General features: G+C 36.0%; 1 protein-coding gene across 1 annotated transcript in view; it reads left to right on the top strand.

Moving 5' to 3' along the window:
- ANKRD12 (ankyrin repeat domain 12) overlaps window positions 1–13403 on the top strand; it is a 64739-nt gene that overhangs the window by 26254 nt on the left and 25082 nt on the right. The window contains exon 3 of the mRNA XM_051609552.1: window positions 3256–3403. Within this exon, the coding sequence (XP_051465512.1) occupies window positions 3256–3403 (148 nt within the window). The remainder of the gene's footprint in view (window positions 1–3255; window positions 3404–13403) is intronic.

Raw genomic sequence — 13403 nt, 5'->3', positions numbered from 1 at the left:
GTTGACACAGGAAATTCTTCCTTGTTACTACATCCTCCAGTGAGGCATGCATTAAGTGTTGAGACGTGCAGATCCAGTTCATCCATTTGCCCCAGAGTAGAATAAGCTGTACTCAGTTCATGACAGATATTTTCCAGACCTTTTCTTTAAAGCCTTGACTGATGGAAATTCCAGTCTCTTTGGGCAATTTATTCAGATCTTAATTACACTGACTGGCATAGAGTTAGATACTTAGCAGACGGACAAATAACTTTTGCTTGTCTGCTGTTCCAATATAAAGCCGTTAAGCATTTTCTAACTGTGGTGGACATGGAGGGTATGTAATGCCTTTATCTTTGCAGCAGTAGTTTATGTATCTGAACATTATAATGTCCTCAGTGTTTTATTTGATTAGCAGTTTTCACTTCAGGTTAGTGAACCTTTTTAGAAAGTCCACAGATATTGTAAGTTACAGGTTGCTCTATAAAAGATGTCAACTTCATTTTGGATTGCTTCCAGGGATCACATTAAAATAATACATAGACCTATTAATGCTCAATTTTTTAACCTTGCTTTGGACCCTAAAAAAGAGATATTCATGCTGGTGCAGTGACCAGGAGTAGTTGGAACAGGGAATGCTCACTCTTTAAATCTAAATACCTGTTCTAACCTGCAGGGCTTGCTACCTCCTCTTGTCTTCCTTTATGTGAAGTTGAATCCAGGAGGCTGTTGAGAGCTTTGTGGCTCTTGATATGGGGTCTTGTGATTGTACAGTTAATTATTTTTATAATTTTGTAGAACCTTGGTTTCATCCTGGCTTTTATGTTTTTGGTTTTGTTTTTTTTTTTGTGGGGTTTTTGTTTGTTTGTTGTTTTTATTTTTTATTTAGACTGTTTTTCAAATATGTCAGTCATTTTATTTTGTCTTTGCCAATGCTCTTTGCTTCTCCTCTCTCCAGGTAGCGATAGTGACTGGATACCTAATTGCACCTCTATTTCAGCATTGTCACTGAAAATACTAAACAGCATTGACTTTGTAGAGACAACATCCTCTTCGTTGCATCATTTGGGTTGGAAAGTTGGTGGTGGCTAAATGTTTATTTCCACAACAGCTCAGAAACAAAACACTCTTCTATGGATTCTGTGTATAGCCTGTTCTTTCATTTTCAATATACGTTTGTTTATCTGAATGTATGCATTTTGAATCCTCTAATGAGATCATCACAAAATTAATATTCAGTGATAGTTTTAAAAATAGTACATCAGTCATAGTATTTAACATAATTCATATATGCAGTTTAAGAAAAAGCTTAAAGCTATCCGATTATTTGAGCAGCTTGTGTTTCTTTGTAAGCAACTACCAATGTATGTTCCTGATTAGTACCAAAAAAGTGATTCAATGTTACCAACTGCTGAACAAGTTAAAATGATTTTTTTTCTGCTTTCGAATTTTGAATTATTTTTAGTTGATCTTTTCTATTCCATAGTACCTAACATAAGATAGTAGTCTAGATAAAGAAGTAAAATTTTAATTCTGCTTTATCTTATTGTACATGTATATGTACAATATGTACATATGTACATATGATAAGTAATTGGATTGTTTGCAACAAGGGATGAGAGGGCTCTTAGTGAGATTGGGCTCAGATGGGAAACTTGTATGTATAATGGAACAGATCAGAATGGGCTTAGTGGAGTTTGGATCTGCTCTTGTCAACTTACAGATGCATTTGCAAATTATCACTTGTGATTGATTTTTTTCAAAAGTAATAGCTACAGGTGCCATCTCTTAGAGTCTTTAGGAGTCTTAATGGGGTTTAGATTTTCTTGTTCTAGTATGTAAGAGAAAGGCTGCAGGGGGTGTTTGTTTCTCTTTTGGGGTTTTGGAAGAGGGATGGTTTTGGTGTGTGGGTTTTATTATGTTGGCTTGTTTGAAGTTCTGGTTTTTTTGGGTTTTTTGTGGCTTTTATTATTTTTTTTTTCAGATTTCCAAACTCAGAAGTTTTCTCTAGGGGCATCAACTTTTTACTTTAGGAATTCCCCAGACACAGACTTAATCCTTCTATGTTACTTTCTTGATACAGACCTTTATCATGTGAAGATTGTAGAGTTTGTTGGCAGATTCTTCTTGTAATCACTTCTGACAACCCTATTGGCGACAATTTAAACTCAAAGAGTGTCAGATGGTATAATCAAACTACTCTTCTTACGCATGTTTGTGTTTAATTAAAGGAAAGGTACTGTAATCAGAATAAATATTTTAACTTTGTGCTTCAAAAGTACCAGTCTTTTGTTTTTCACTGATTGGCAAGTAGGTGTATATGCCTCTTTTAGCTTTAGGTAAAATGAATGTTAGTGGTTTCATCTGATTGTTAAGAATGATACAAAACTGTGGAGTTGTGATAACTGACATAGCTGGAGTAGGTGTTTTTGCAGTATGTAACGAACGAGAAGATGTTATGTCTCTACATGGCATCTTGATCAGTAGGCCAAAATGTTGGGGGTTGCCAGGGGTTCTCTTAATCAGTCTTCTCACTAACCTGCTATCTTATATGCTTTGACCTCCTTTATTATCAAAGTAATCAAACAGAAGTTAATAGTGTGCCCATCCAGGTTTTTCTCTGTTTATCCTGAAACACACTTTATAAGCCAAAAAGCCGAGATTTACACAACTAAAAATTCCAAATAGCTTATACTTATTTTTTTATATAAATTTGATACCGGTTGAAAAGTATCTTCATAGATTTTCTTAGTTCTTATTAAATTTTGCTTTAGAAAATGAAACACTATTATTCTTGTTGAAATAGAGAGGGTGTATTGTCTGGATGCATTATGGGATGGGGGTGGAGACAGGGGAGGGTTGTTAGTGGTTGATTTGTTGTTACTGTATTACTATCCAGAGTCTGAATTGCTGTGTGGGTTTCTAATGTGGTTATTGTGTTATGCTGAGGGAAGAAAATTGGGATGTCGTTAAGACTTAGCAAATTCTTGTCCAGTTTTTGTTCCTTTGCATATTAATTAAGCCTCTAATAGTGAACAGCAGTTCCACAGTGATCTATGTGGAGGTACAAATAATACAAAAGCTACTAATTTTGTAAAGAGAGAAATGCCATTGATTATTTTTAGTAAGATTACTTTTAAAGTTTTTAATAAGCTGTGTAATACACATACATACATAGACACACATTGTTGCATAGCAGTCTTTTCAGTCTGTATACGTTATAAGACTATTCTGCTTTATGCAAAAATTACTTAGTATACTTTTTATTTATATTAGAGCAAGGACAAGATTGCATCCTACAGCAAAACTCCAAAAGTGGATAGGAGTGATGTGGGGAAGGAGATGAAAGAAAAGTCTTCCATGAAACGTAAACTTCCTTTTACTATTAGTCCATCCAGAAATGAAGATCGCAATTCAGACACAGGTAGAACCTTTTTATTTCCTTAACTAACGATTTGTTGATAAAATACATCCTAACTTAATTAATTGTATATTATGTTCTTTATATTGATTATTTTTCCCTGTAAAAAAGATACTAAGTATTAAAGTTGCTTGCTTGCTTCTGATGTTTCTTCTCAGTCTGATAGGCTTTCATCCTATCATTAGCAAGAGATAGCTTGCCAGCATAGTTTACGTTTCCAGTTGTTTCCTAACCTCATTCTTTTGCTTCTGTTTTAGTAATAAATCTTCCTTGTCATTGTCATTTCTAGAGATCCATTTGCTAAATCAAGTAAACTGATTAAAAGAAAAATACACGCCTTGATGTGAGACTCAGCTGTCAGCCTTTCACAGACTTTTGGGCAGGGAGAGTGGGAAAGATTTGTAGATGTACTGTCCTCCATATAAGAGAAGAAATTCCTGAGGTTATGGAACTAACCAAAGTAGCCATGGAGGGAGAACTTCTCCTTCAGGCTAAGCTCCCATATTCAGGAGACATTTTCTGCACTGGCTGGTAGTTCTTTGTAACTTAAGCATGTTCTGTTAGAACTGATTTTAAAATCAGTTTAAAAAGACTTTAAAATCCTATTCTTAACATGGCTCTTTTCAAATCAAGATGGAGGGATCTGGATGTATTCCAAGAGTAGAGTTAACTCTGAGTTTAGGCAATTAGTTATCTGTGTCGTAGTTCAGTAATCGTTCTGTTGGTAGCAAGGCAGTATCCATGCACTCTGGAAGGATACCAGAAGGCATGTTCCTCAAATTTCTATGAGGCTCAGTACTACAGTTTCTTACACAGTGCTCACTGTACATTTGAATATATTAATAAACATGTAATTCCTTTAATATCCTTAGTTCTAAATGCAAGATAGAAGTATATACCTCCATACATGTTTAATTTTTTTTCTAAGATTGATATAGTGCAGAAGATTTGGCTCCTGCGTATTACAGACGTATTTTTGTTACTGTAAAAATATTATAGTATGAACATGAAATTTGAAATAGTCACATTATAAAACAATACTCTACCACTTGATTCTGAAAAGACCATGTATAAATTAGAAGTATGCTCCCAGCATCTGCTTTATTAAATTTAGTGCTTGGTATTAGATTCTGTTTTTCATAATGGAAATAAATATATTTAAGAGTAATATTTAGCAGTTATCTAGTATTTTCTGTGTTGTAAATCTTTTGTCATCTCTTCCCACCCCTATCAACTTTAAATAATTCATTGTCACAGCATCTTGTAAGGTAATTTTTTCTCTTGCTATAGCATCTGTTGTCACAGGTGCCACAAGCAAGATGGATAACTGTAGGCATGTAGACAAGCACCAAAAAACAATGCACACACTACAAAATCTTTGTTTTTACAAGTTGTAGCAGGGAGATGAAGTAAACAGTTCAAGCAATGTCAAGAAATACTTAATGTAACAATAGAAGTCACTTAGCTTGTAACTACTGCATAGCAAACACAGCTTGTTGTCCTGTCCATTACTGCTGAGGTAAGTAAGAGCAATTACCCTGTCTCAAAGATGACGAGGAACCTGGTTGCTAAGCTTTCCACAAACTTTAGAGGCAGAAGCATTGCTAGGATGAAAAAACTGTCCTTACAATATTGATTCTGTGTGTAACCAGTTAGATTAGATGAGTGGGAATTAACCACTTAGACTGGTGCCAATTTTGGCATCATTAGAGATGTCTTGTTTCTTTCTCCAGAGTATTCATTCATGAAGTAAGATTTTCTTTTTGATTTATTTCTATAAAAACTGCCCCCTACAATTCCACCTCTTGTTCCTTTTTGTGCTGAAATTCTTTGGGTTCAGGTGTTGTCTAGAAACTATAAGCGATAACATTCAGTTTTGCTGTTTGTATCCATTAACTTAATTTGTAAATATTTTTTTCTAATTTGATTCCTACAAAACTATATGTAAAGTAAATTTTACACCCCATCAGTTTTGGCAAGACTGAAACAGCATATAAAGCGTTCCATAAGAGTCTAGAACAATTCTAGGCCTCATGTATTTCTAAGCTTAGAATTAAGTAAGTGCTTTTGCCGAAGAAACTGCTGCCATAAATCAGAGCAGAATAGAATCATTTAGGTTGGAAAAATCCCTTAAGACCATTGAGTCCATCCATAAAACTAACACTGCTAAGTCCACCATTAAACTGTCCCCAGGTGCCACATATACATAACTTCTAAATACCTCCAGGGATGGTGATTCCACCACTTCCCTGGGCAGCCTGTTCTGTTGGTTGATAACCCAACTGTTTAATTAGTATTAAGTATTTTCAGATTTAGCCTTTACAGGACTTTTAAAATATTTTTGTACTGGTTAGAACTGAGTCCATTTGCCTAGGTGCGATCATGCCATGCCAGTTGAGATGTCTGCCCTAGCTGAGAAGTTTGCACAGGTCTGAAGGATAATGTGAGTCACAACAGACCTTCTGAAGAGGCCGTTGGGACAATGATAGCAGCTGAGATTGCACAGCTTACTTCTGTTTAAGCTGCGGTGTCCCATTAGGTTTTTTGGGTATACTGTCCTGGTTTGGATGACAATCCAGCTGAGAGATCTGTTGTCACATCCCCATTCTTTGATCAAAGCAACCACAAAAAGCTAGCATGATGTATACATACTACTGTCAAATTTATTTATACTAAAAATGTTGCAGTATAACTTCAACCCTTGAGTTAATCTTACGAAGGATTCTACATGCAAGCTTTCCTTAAGACTGGTAGGATTGATAGTGGAAGAAGCATTTTTCATACTTTAAAATCAGAGATCTTACTTTTAAAAAGTAAGTACTTCTTTAAAGTAAGGTCTCTGATTTTAAAGTCTCCCAATCCAAAACCATAACTTTTTTGAAAAGCTATCACTTATTTAGACTACTTAAATAGCATTATTTAAATTTTATTAACTTATTTAATTGATCTGGTTATTTTTAAATAACCACTGATGTGGTTTTCAAAGCAAGAACAGCAGGCAAGTTTGCTTGCTTTCTCTACCTTATTAGTATGAGTAGAGAAATTTGAATTTTTCATAGTAATTAAATATAACTGCAGATCAGAAAAATCTTTTCATTGTGAGGATACACGTAGATTGGTTTTTACTTTGACAGTCTTTTTACATAGTTGATTATTCAGGAAGAACAAGAGTTACGAATGAATGTGCTGATTTGTTAATCACATTCACATCTTGTTGATAAACGGTTTCTTTAACTGTTGCTTGGGCTAGAGACAGGAAAGTGGAGGTGTTTGGTTTTGTGTGTCTGTGTGTGTTGGGTTGGTTAAATAAGTACGCTATAAACATGATTAATTAGGTATCACAATTGTATCTTGATACCTGTACAGTGTACAGTGAGGTCACCACATTCTAATCATTCTCTTTCACTGACGATAGGAAGCAGCAGTCAATCATTGTGTTTTATCTTTAAAACAACTTCAGTTACCACAATCACACATATCTCAGTAACTCTGTCTCCCTTAACTTCGTCATCTGCAGAATTCATCATCTTGACCTGTCTTCTACAGTCGTTAGCAATAAGCGTATTAGTCTTTTGATGTGTATCACTCAATCTTGTAACTTCCTCAGGAAGCATTTATTTAAAGTGGTTCATATTGTAACTTTGCATGGTCCTAATTCTTAATCCTGTTACTCCTTACAATTTATACTATGATGGGAATTGAAACATGAAACCAGACTATCACAAGCCCTGAAGTTTGAATTTGGTCTTTTTGCTTTATTTCCTTTTTCCACTAAGGTGGTTATTTTACCAAGTGGAGTATTTGATTAGTTTGGCATTATCTATTTTGAGAAATCCACATGTTGCTTTATTTAGTAGTTTATTTTCCTAAAACATTTAGAAGCTATTTGATTGGAGATCTGTAATTTTTTTTTAAAAAAAAAGCAAGCAAAGAAAATAAAACACACCAAAAAAAACCAAAACCAACAACAAAAACCAAACAAACCCAGATGCATTACTGGTTGCCTTGGGACATAATCTGTCATGTGTAAGTCCTTCTAAAGTAATAGCTGTTGATTCTGATGTTTCTTTGCCAGTACATTTAAATACTGTGTATGAATTTCATGAAGGTCTTCTACAAGTGCTCAAATGCACCTAAATCACTGTTTCACATAACTTGGCTACTTTTAAATCCTTTTTTTTGAGGTGTTAGGTAAAAAGCTTATGTTGCAAAAGGAAAATCTTAAAAGGAGTGTTGTCCAGATAGATTTGTCTGCATAATATGAAGGTTGGATAATAACAATAATTGAATAATTGAAGCCACCTGAAGAGTTTTTATTTTTTTAATAACAAGTAATAAATTACCTGATGTTCTGTTTCTAATTGCTGAAGAACCAAAAAGTAACAAGGAAGTGAATATAAAAGATAATTGTATTCCATAGACTTAAAAAAAAAATGCTCAAAAGAAGACAAAAAAAAAAACCCAAACCTAACTGAGCCTGGCACCGGTACTGGAGGGAGCCAGTGACACCGTGTGTGTGCGGTGTGAGCAAATAAATGACCTCCTCAGACAGTCTGCAGAGGTCATCGCTAGGCCACTCTCCATCACCTTTGGTAAGTCGTGGGCAACAGGAGAGATGCCTGAGGACTGGAGGACAGCAAATGTCACTTCAGTCTACAAGAAGGGCAAGAAGGAGGACCCAGGTAACTACAGACTGGTCAGCCTCACCTCCATCCCTGGAAAAGGTGATGGAACAACTTGTTCTTGGCATTATTTCTAGGCATATCAAGGATCAGGAGGTCATTAAGAGCAGTCAACATGGTTTTACCAAGGGTAAGTTATGTTTGACCAACCTTATAGCCTTTTATGAGGAAACAACTAGGTGGATAGATGATGGTAATGCAGTAGATGTGGTTTATCTTGATTTCAGTAAAGCATTTGACACTCCAACAGCATCCTCGTAGATAAGCTGATAAAGTATGGGCTTGGAGATCAGGTAGTGAGGTGGATCATAAATGGTTTGAAGGGAAGAAGTCAGAGAGCTGTAGCCAATGGGACAGAATCTAGTTGGAGGTCTGTGATTAGTGGAGTCCCTTAGGGGTCCATACTGGGACCGGTGTTGTTCAATATCTTCATCAACGACCTGGATGCGGGTACAGAATGTACCCTCAGCAAGTTTGCTGATGACACTAAACTGGGAGGAGTGGCTGACACATGGGAAGGCTGTGTTGCCATTCAGTGAGACCTGGACAGGCTGGAGAGTTGGGCAGGGAGAAACTTGATGAAATTCAACAAGGGTAGAGTCTTGCATCTGGGGAAGAACAGCCCCAACAGTACCAGTACAGGTTGGGGGCTGACCTGCTGGAGAGCAGGGTAGGGGAAAGGGACCTGTGGGTCCTGGTAGACAGGAGGATGGCTATGAGCCAGCAATGTGCCCTTGTGGCCAAGAAGGCCAAGGGCATATTGGGGTGCATTAGAAAAGGTGTGGTTAGTAGGTCAAGAGAGGTTCTCCTCCCCCTCTATTCTGCCTTGGTGAGGCCACATCTGGAATATTGTGTCCAGTTCTGGGCCTCACAGTTCAAGAAGGACAGGGAACTGCTTGAAAGAGTCCAGCGCAGAGCCACAAAGATGATTAAGGGAGTGGAACATCTCCCTTATGAGGAAAGGCTGAGGGAGCTGGGTCTCTTTAGCTTGGAGGAGACTGAGGGGTGACCTCATCAAAGTTTACAAATATGTTAAGGGTGAGTGTCAGGACGATGGAGCCAGGCTTTTTTCAGTGGTGACCAGTGATAGGACAAGGGGCAGTGGGTGCAAACTGAAGTGTAGGAGGTTCCATGTGAATATCAGGAAGAACTTCTTTACTGTAAGAGTGACAGAGCCCTGGAACAGGCTGCCCAGAGAGGTTGTGGAGTCTCCTTCACTGGAGACATTCAAAACCCGCCTGGACATGTTCCTGTGTGATGTGCTCTAGGTGATCCTGCTCTGGCAGGGGGGTTGGACTAGATGATCTTTCGAGGTCCCTTCCAACCCCTAAGATTCTGTGATTCTGTAATTGACTTTAACAGTCAATTTTGTACATTAAATTCTACTGTTACCTTATTTCTTGAACTGATATTATTCTTCTATTAGGGAAGTTACTACTGTTGAAATTCCATAAACATGAAGTACACAGCTGTGAAACTCTTTCCGTTAACACAAGATAAAAAATATCTAAAAAGTCAAAGTTCCTGAGTATTAAGTTGGTCTTCTGCTAAATAAAGTATAGTTTACTTCATAATGATATTCTTGGAGCAGTGAAAACAATTACTATAATTATGCAATAAGCATAATGGAGTTCCCAATAATTTATTATCAAAAAAATCTCTGGATTTCTGTAGCTTATTAACAGTTGCATTGTTGTTTTCCTTTGTGTTTGTTTGTTGGTTTGGTTTTTTTGTTTGTTTGTGTTTTTTTTTTAAAGGTAGTTCATTACTATTTTATGTATTTGTTGGTGTAAAAATTTATTTTTCTATGTCCTACTCCCTTCATTTTGCTTTCTTCTGCCCCTTTGGTCCCATCTTGTTCAATCTTGTACATGCATAAGAAGCAGGGCATATGCATGAGATACTGGGGGGGAAAAAGCAATTGCCTCTTAAAGAAGATACTCCAGTAGATGTATGATCAAGTTCACCTGCTGACACTTTTTTTAGGTTTGTTTTTGAATATATTAATTTTTTGTATTGAACTGTTTAGATTTACTGAAAACTCATATAAAGTCTCACATAAGCTTAAATAAAATTGTATCATTTTCTTGAGGGCTAAGGATATAATTACAGCATTAACTTGGTGAGAGAAATTATATTCTCATTCAGTAATTTTAATTGGCACGCTTTAGAAATGGTTTTCACACACTGTGTTAGCCAGGAGTAAGAGAAGGATAATTTGCTCCACCGTTGAAATGCAGTGGAATATGTAGGGGGGAATCTTCATGTGTGCTTGACAACACTAAACGTGAGACATAAGTAAATTACACTCATTTACTCCGTAGGCTTTTCTAACAAAATAATTTTTAAAACCCCAAATACCATCAGATAAAAATACTCGGAAAAGCACAGTGTATAATAAAAAAGTAAAAGCTGGATAATTAAAATATTTATTTCATTTACTTTGATGTATTATTTTCTCAAACTGAGTATAGCTATAAAATTGTAAGGAATAATTCAGAATGAAAATAAATCTGTTTTTCAAGAAAAGATTCATGAGCAGTAAATAACGTAAGCTAAGAAACAGGATATTATTCCAGGCAAACTCAATTTGTTTTTTTTAATTGAAATACTAAATTACTCAGTGAAAGGTATGCTGTACATTATCCTTGGAGAGAGAATGGCATGTTTGCAATGAAGAGTTGAAAGCACAATTCCTTTGTAAGTTTTCTTTACATTTTCCCATGCAGACATTCTACGAATAGGACAACAGTGTTGATTTGGATATAGGATGAATTTTTAGATATTCAGGAGTATGAAATGCATGCAGTTTAGAAAAATCTCACCAATTACTTCTGTAAAAAGGGATATTGTTTGATTTTTAAACATGATCGATACTTTTGTAGGGTTTTTTGGTATTATACATGGTTCTGTAGCTCTCCAGTCTTAAAATAGTCTTGATCATAATTGTTTAGTCCGTAAAAATAATATATATCTTGTTTGGTTACTATGGAATCCAAGATGTGCACTGTTTGCGTGCCTTCCTCCGCCTCAGGAGCATTGCATTACTAGAGTTTGTCTCTGTAATCAAGCCTGGAAGATGAGATTTTAGAGAAGGCAGAAAATGAGTTGAGAGGAAACTGAATGAAACAAGGAGGACCACAGAGAGGGCCTAATGCACAAGTGGAGAAAATAAAAAGATTAAAAAAGAGGCAGTTTGGAGTTAATGAAACATGGAATGGCATGGTTAGGAACCTTGAAGGAACTTAAGCTTCTAATTTGCAATTTCTATTAATTTTTGTATCTCTACAGAAGATCAGTGGAGTTTTAAGATTTTCTGCTTTTGCAGATGAGGTTTGTTGTTTTATTGGGGTTTTTTTAGTGAAGTTTTTATCATACAGGTGTTTGAGTTGACATCGCAGAATATTAGGGGTTGGAAGGGACCTCTGAAGATCGAGTCCAACCCCACTGCCAGAGCATTTAGGAAAGGAAACTGGGATACCAATGTAATCATGAGGAAAGTAATAAAAACAAAATCCCTGCCCCCTACTTTGACTTAGCTTAATTGCATTTCTACAGTTTTTTTAGTATGGCCCAAAATACTAAGATTCACTGGATTAGCAGTGTCTCATTAGATTGTAATCAGTCACAGTAAGAAAGAAAGAACTTATTACACAAAGAGCTACAAAGATCAGTGTGGCAACCAGGCTTTTTTAGCTAATACTAGCAATCCCCAACCAAGCCTCAACCACTTCCCAGCCAAGTTCTAGCATTTTAGTGTGGCCAAGTCCAGTAAGTCAGTCCAACATCTTTCTCCCCTGCTCTCCTTTCATTTATTACATATTCCCCATTGTAATTTTTATATTCCAGCTTCTTTTCATGTTCTTGCTTGGTTTATGGGAATTAGTACATCAGCCAACCACAGAGGAGAAAAAGCAGACAGTCAACATCCTTAGTGAATTCTGTTCCTGTCTTTATGGTCAGTAGTGTAGCCTGGAGGATGAACTGGAATAACCCTTGACTGCAAGATGCAGAATCCTGTCTGGCTGTTATAGGCCCAGTGGAAAGGTGGTCGGTAGGGAGGCTTCCAAAAGGAGAAGGTGCAGTAGAGCGAGCAGGATCTCTGGATAAGCTTATACTGAAGCCAGGCTTTGAGGGAAGGAAACCAAGGAAATTATTTGCTCAGCATTTGGAGGTGTTGTTTCTTTTGTTCGAGTCTCTTAGAATATTCTTCAGACCATTCTTTCTTGACCATGGTAGTTAGAAAAAAGTTTTTTAAGTCTCAAAAAATTTGATTTAAATTCACTGAATTTGTGACTGAGGTTCCTTGAGCTATCTTTTACATGCAGTGCATTTATATTCAGGTAGTAATCCTGGGGGCTCTGAAGAAAAAGGTAGACGTTATAGACCTAACCTGTAGTATAACCCACTTACAATATAAATAAATATAAAATACTGGGTTTTATACAAAATTGTTAAAACAGAAAAAGAGCAGTTGCCTGAAAAGATAACTAGAGAAAATTAATTATCTTCACTACGCATAAAAGCAAACACAGGTCTCTAGAAAATATAAATGAAACCAGGTAGACAGATCTGTGGAAAATATTTGTAATGAAAAAATTTGATGCATTTAGAGCTTGTTCTTGTTTGATGTTAAGATCATTAAATACTGCTCCAGTTAAAAGTGATTTAGTCAAATCAGTATCACAAATCAGTAGTTTTCTATCATACTTTAATCTAAAGGCCTGTGTGTTTGGTTTACAAGACTGTTATGCAGAAAAATGAAGGAAGAACTTCTGAACAGGGTGGAAGGCATACACCAAAGTTACCAAATTGCACAAATAAAATTCTAGCTTTGAAATTCACTAGGTATTAAAAAGTAGTCTGATTTTGGTGCACAGTTAACCAGTGTGAAGATCTTGAGAATTTGTAGGTACTGCATAGCTTTAGAAATTACCTGTTTATTCAGATGTGTAACTTTAGCTACTGGTTTAAAACTTCGACATACAACAACTTCCATAAATATTGCAAAAAGGAAAGAAGATATATATATAAAATAGCTGTATGTTTTTGAAGGATATGAATTTTGGAGAAGAAATTGCTCTAAGGTGAAGTAACAGGATAACTTTGAGAAAAACAATAATTTATCCAATTATCTAACAAATATCAGTATTAAGAAGTCTTTACTTAATTTTTAACATGATCTCTTGAGAGAAGTAGAATAGAGCACAGTCTCAGATCTATATTCAGGTCTGAAAATTGGCTGGCTGATCTTACGGAATTTAAGTGCCTGACTTGATTCTCTAAAAATTTAAGTTGTGACATATGCAGTCTTCCTGATG

Source organism: Apus apus, chromosome 2 (assembly GCF_020740795.1).
Source record: "Apus apus isolate bApuApu2 chromosome 2, bApuApu2.pri.cur, whole genome shotgun sequence".
Lineage (NCBI taxonomy): Eukaryota > Metazoa > Chordata > Aves > Apodiformes > Apodidae > Apus > Apus apus.
The sequence above is the reverse complement of the archived record's forward strand: the minus strand, read 5'-3'. Positions and strand labels throughout refer to the sequence as shown.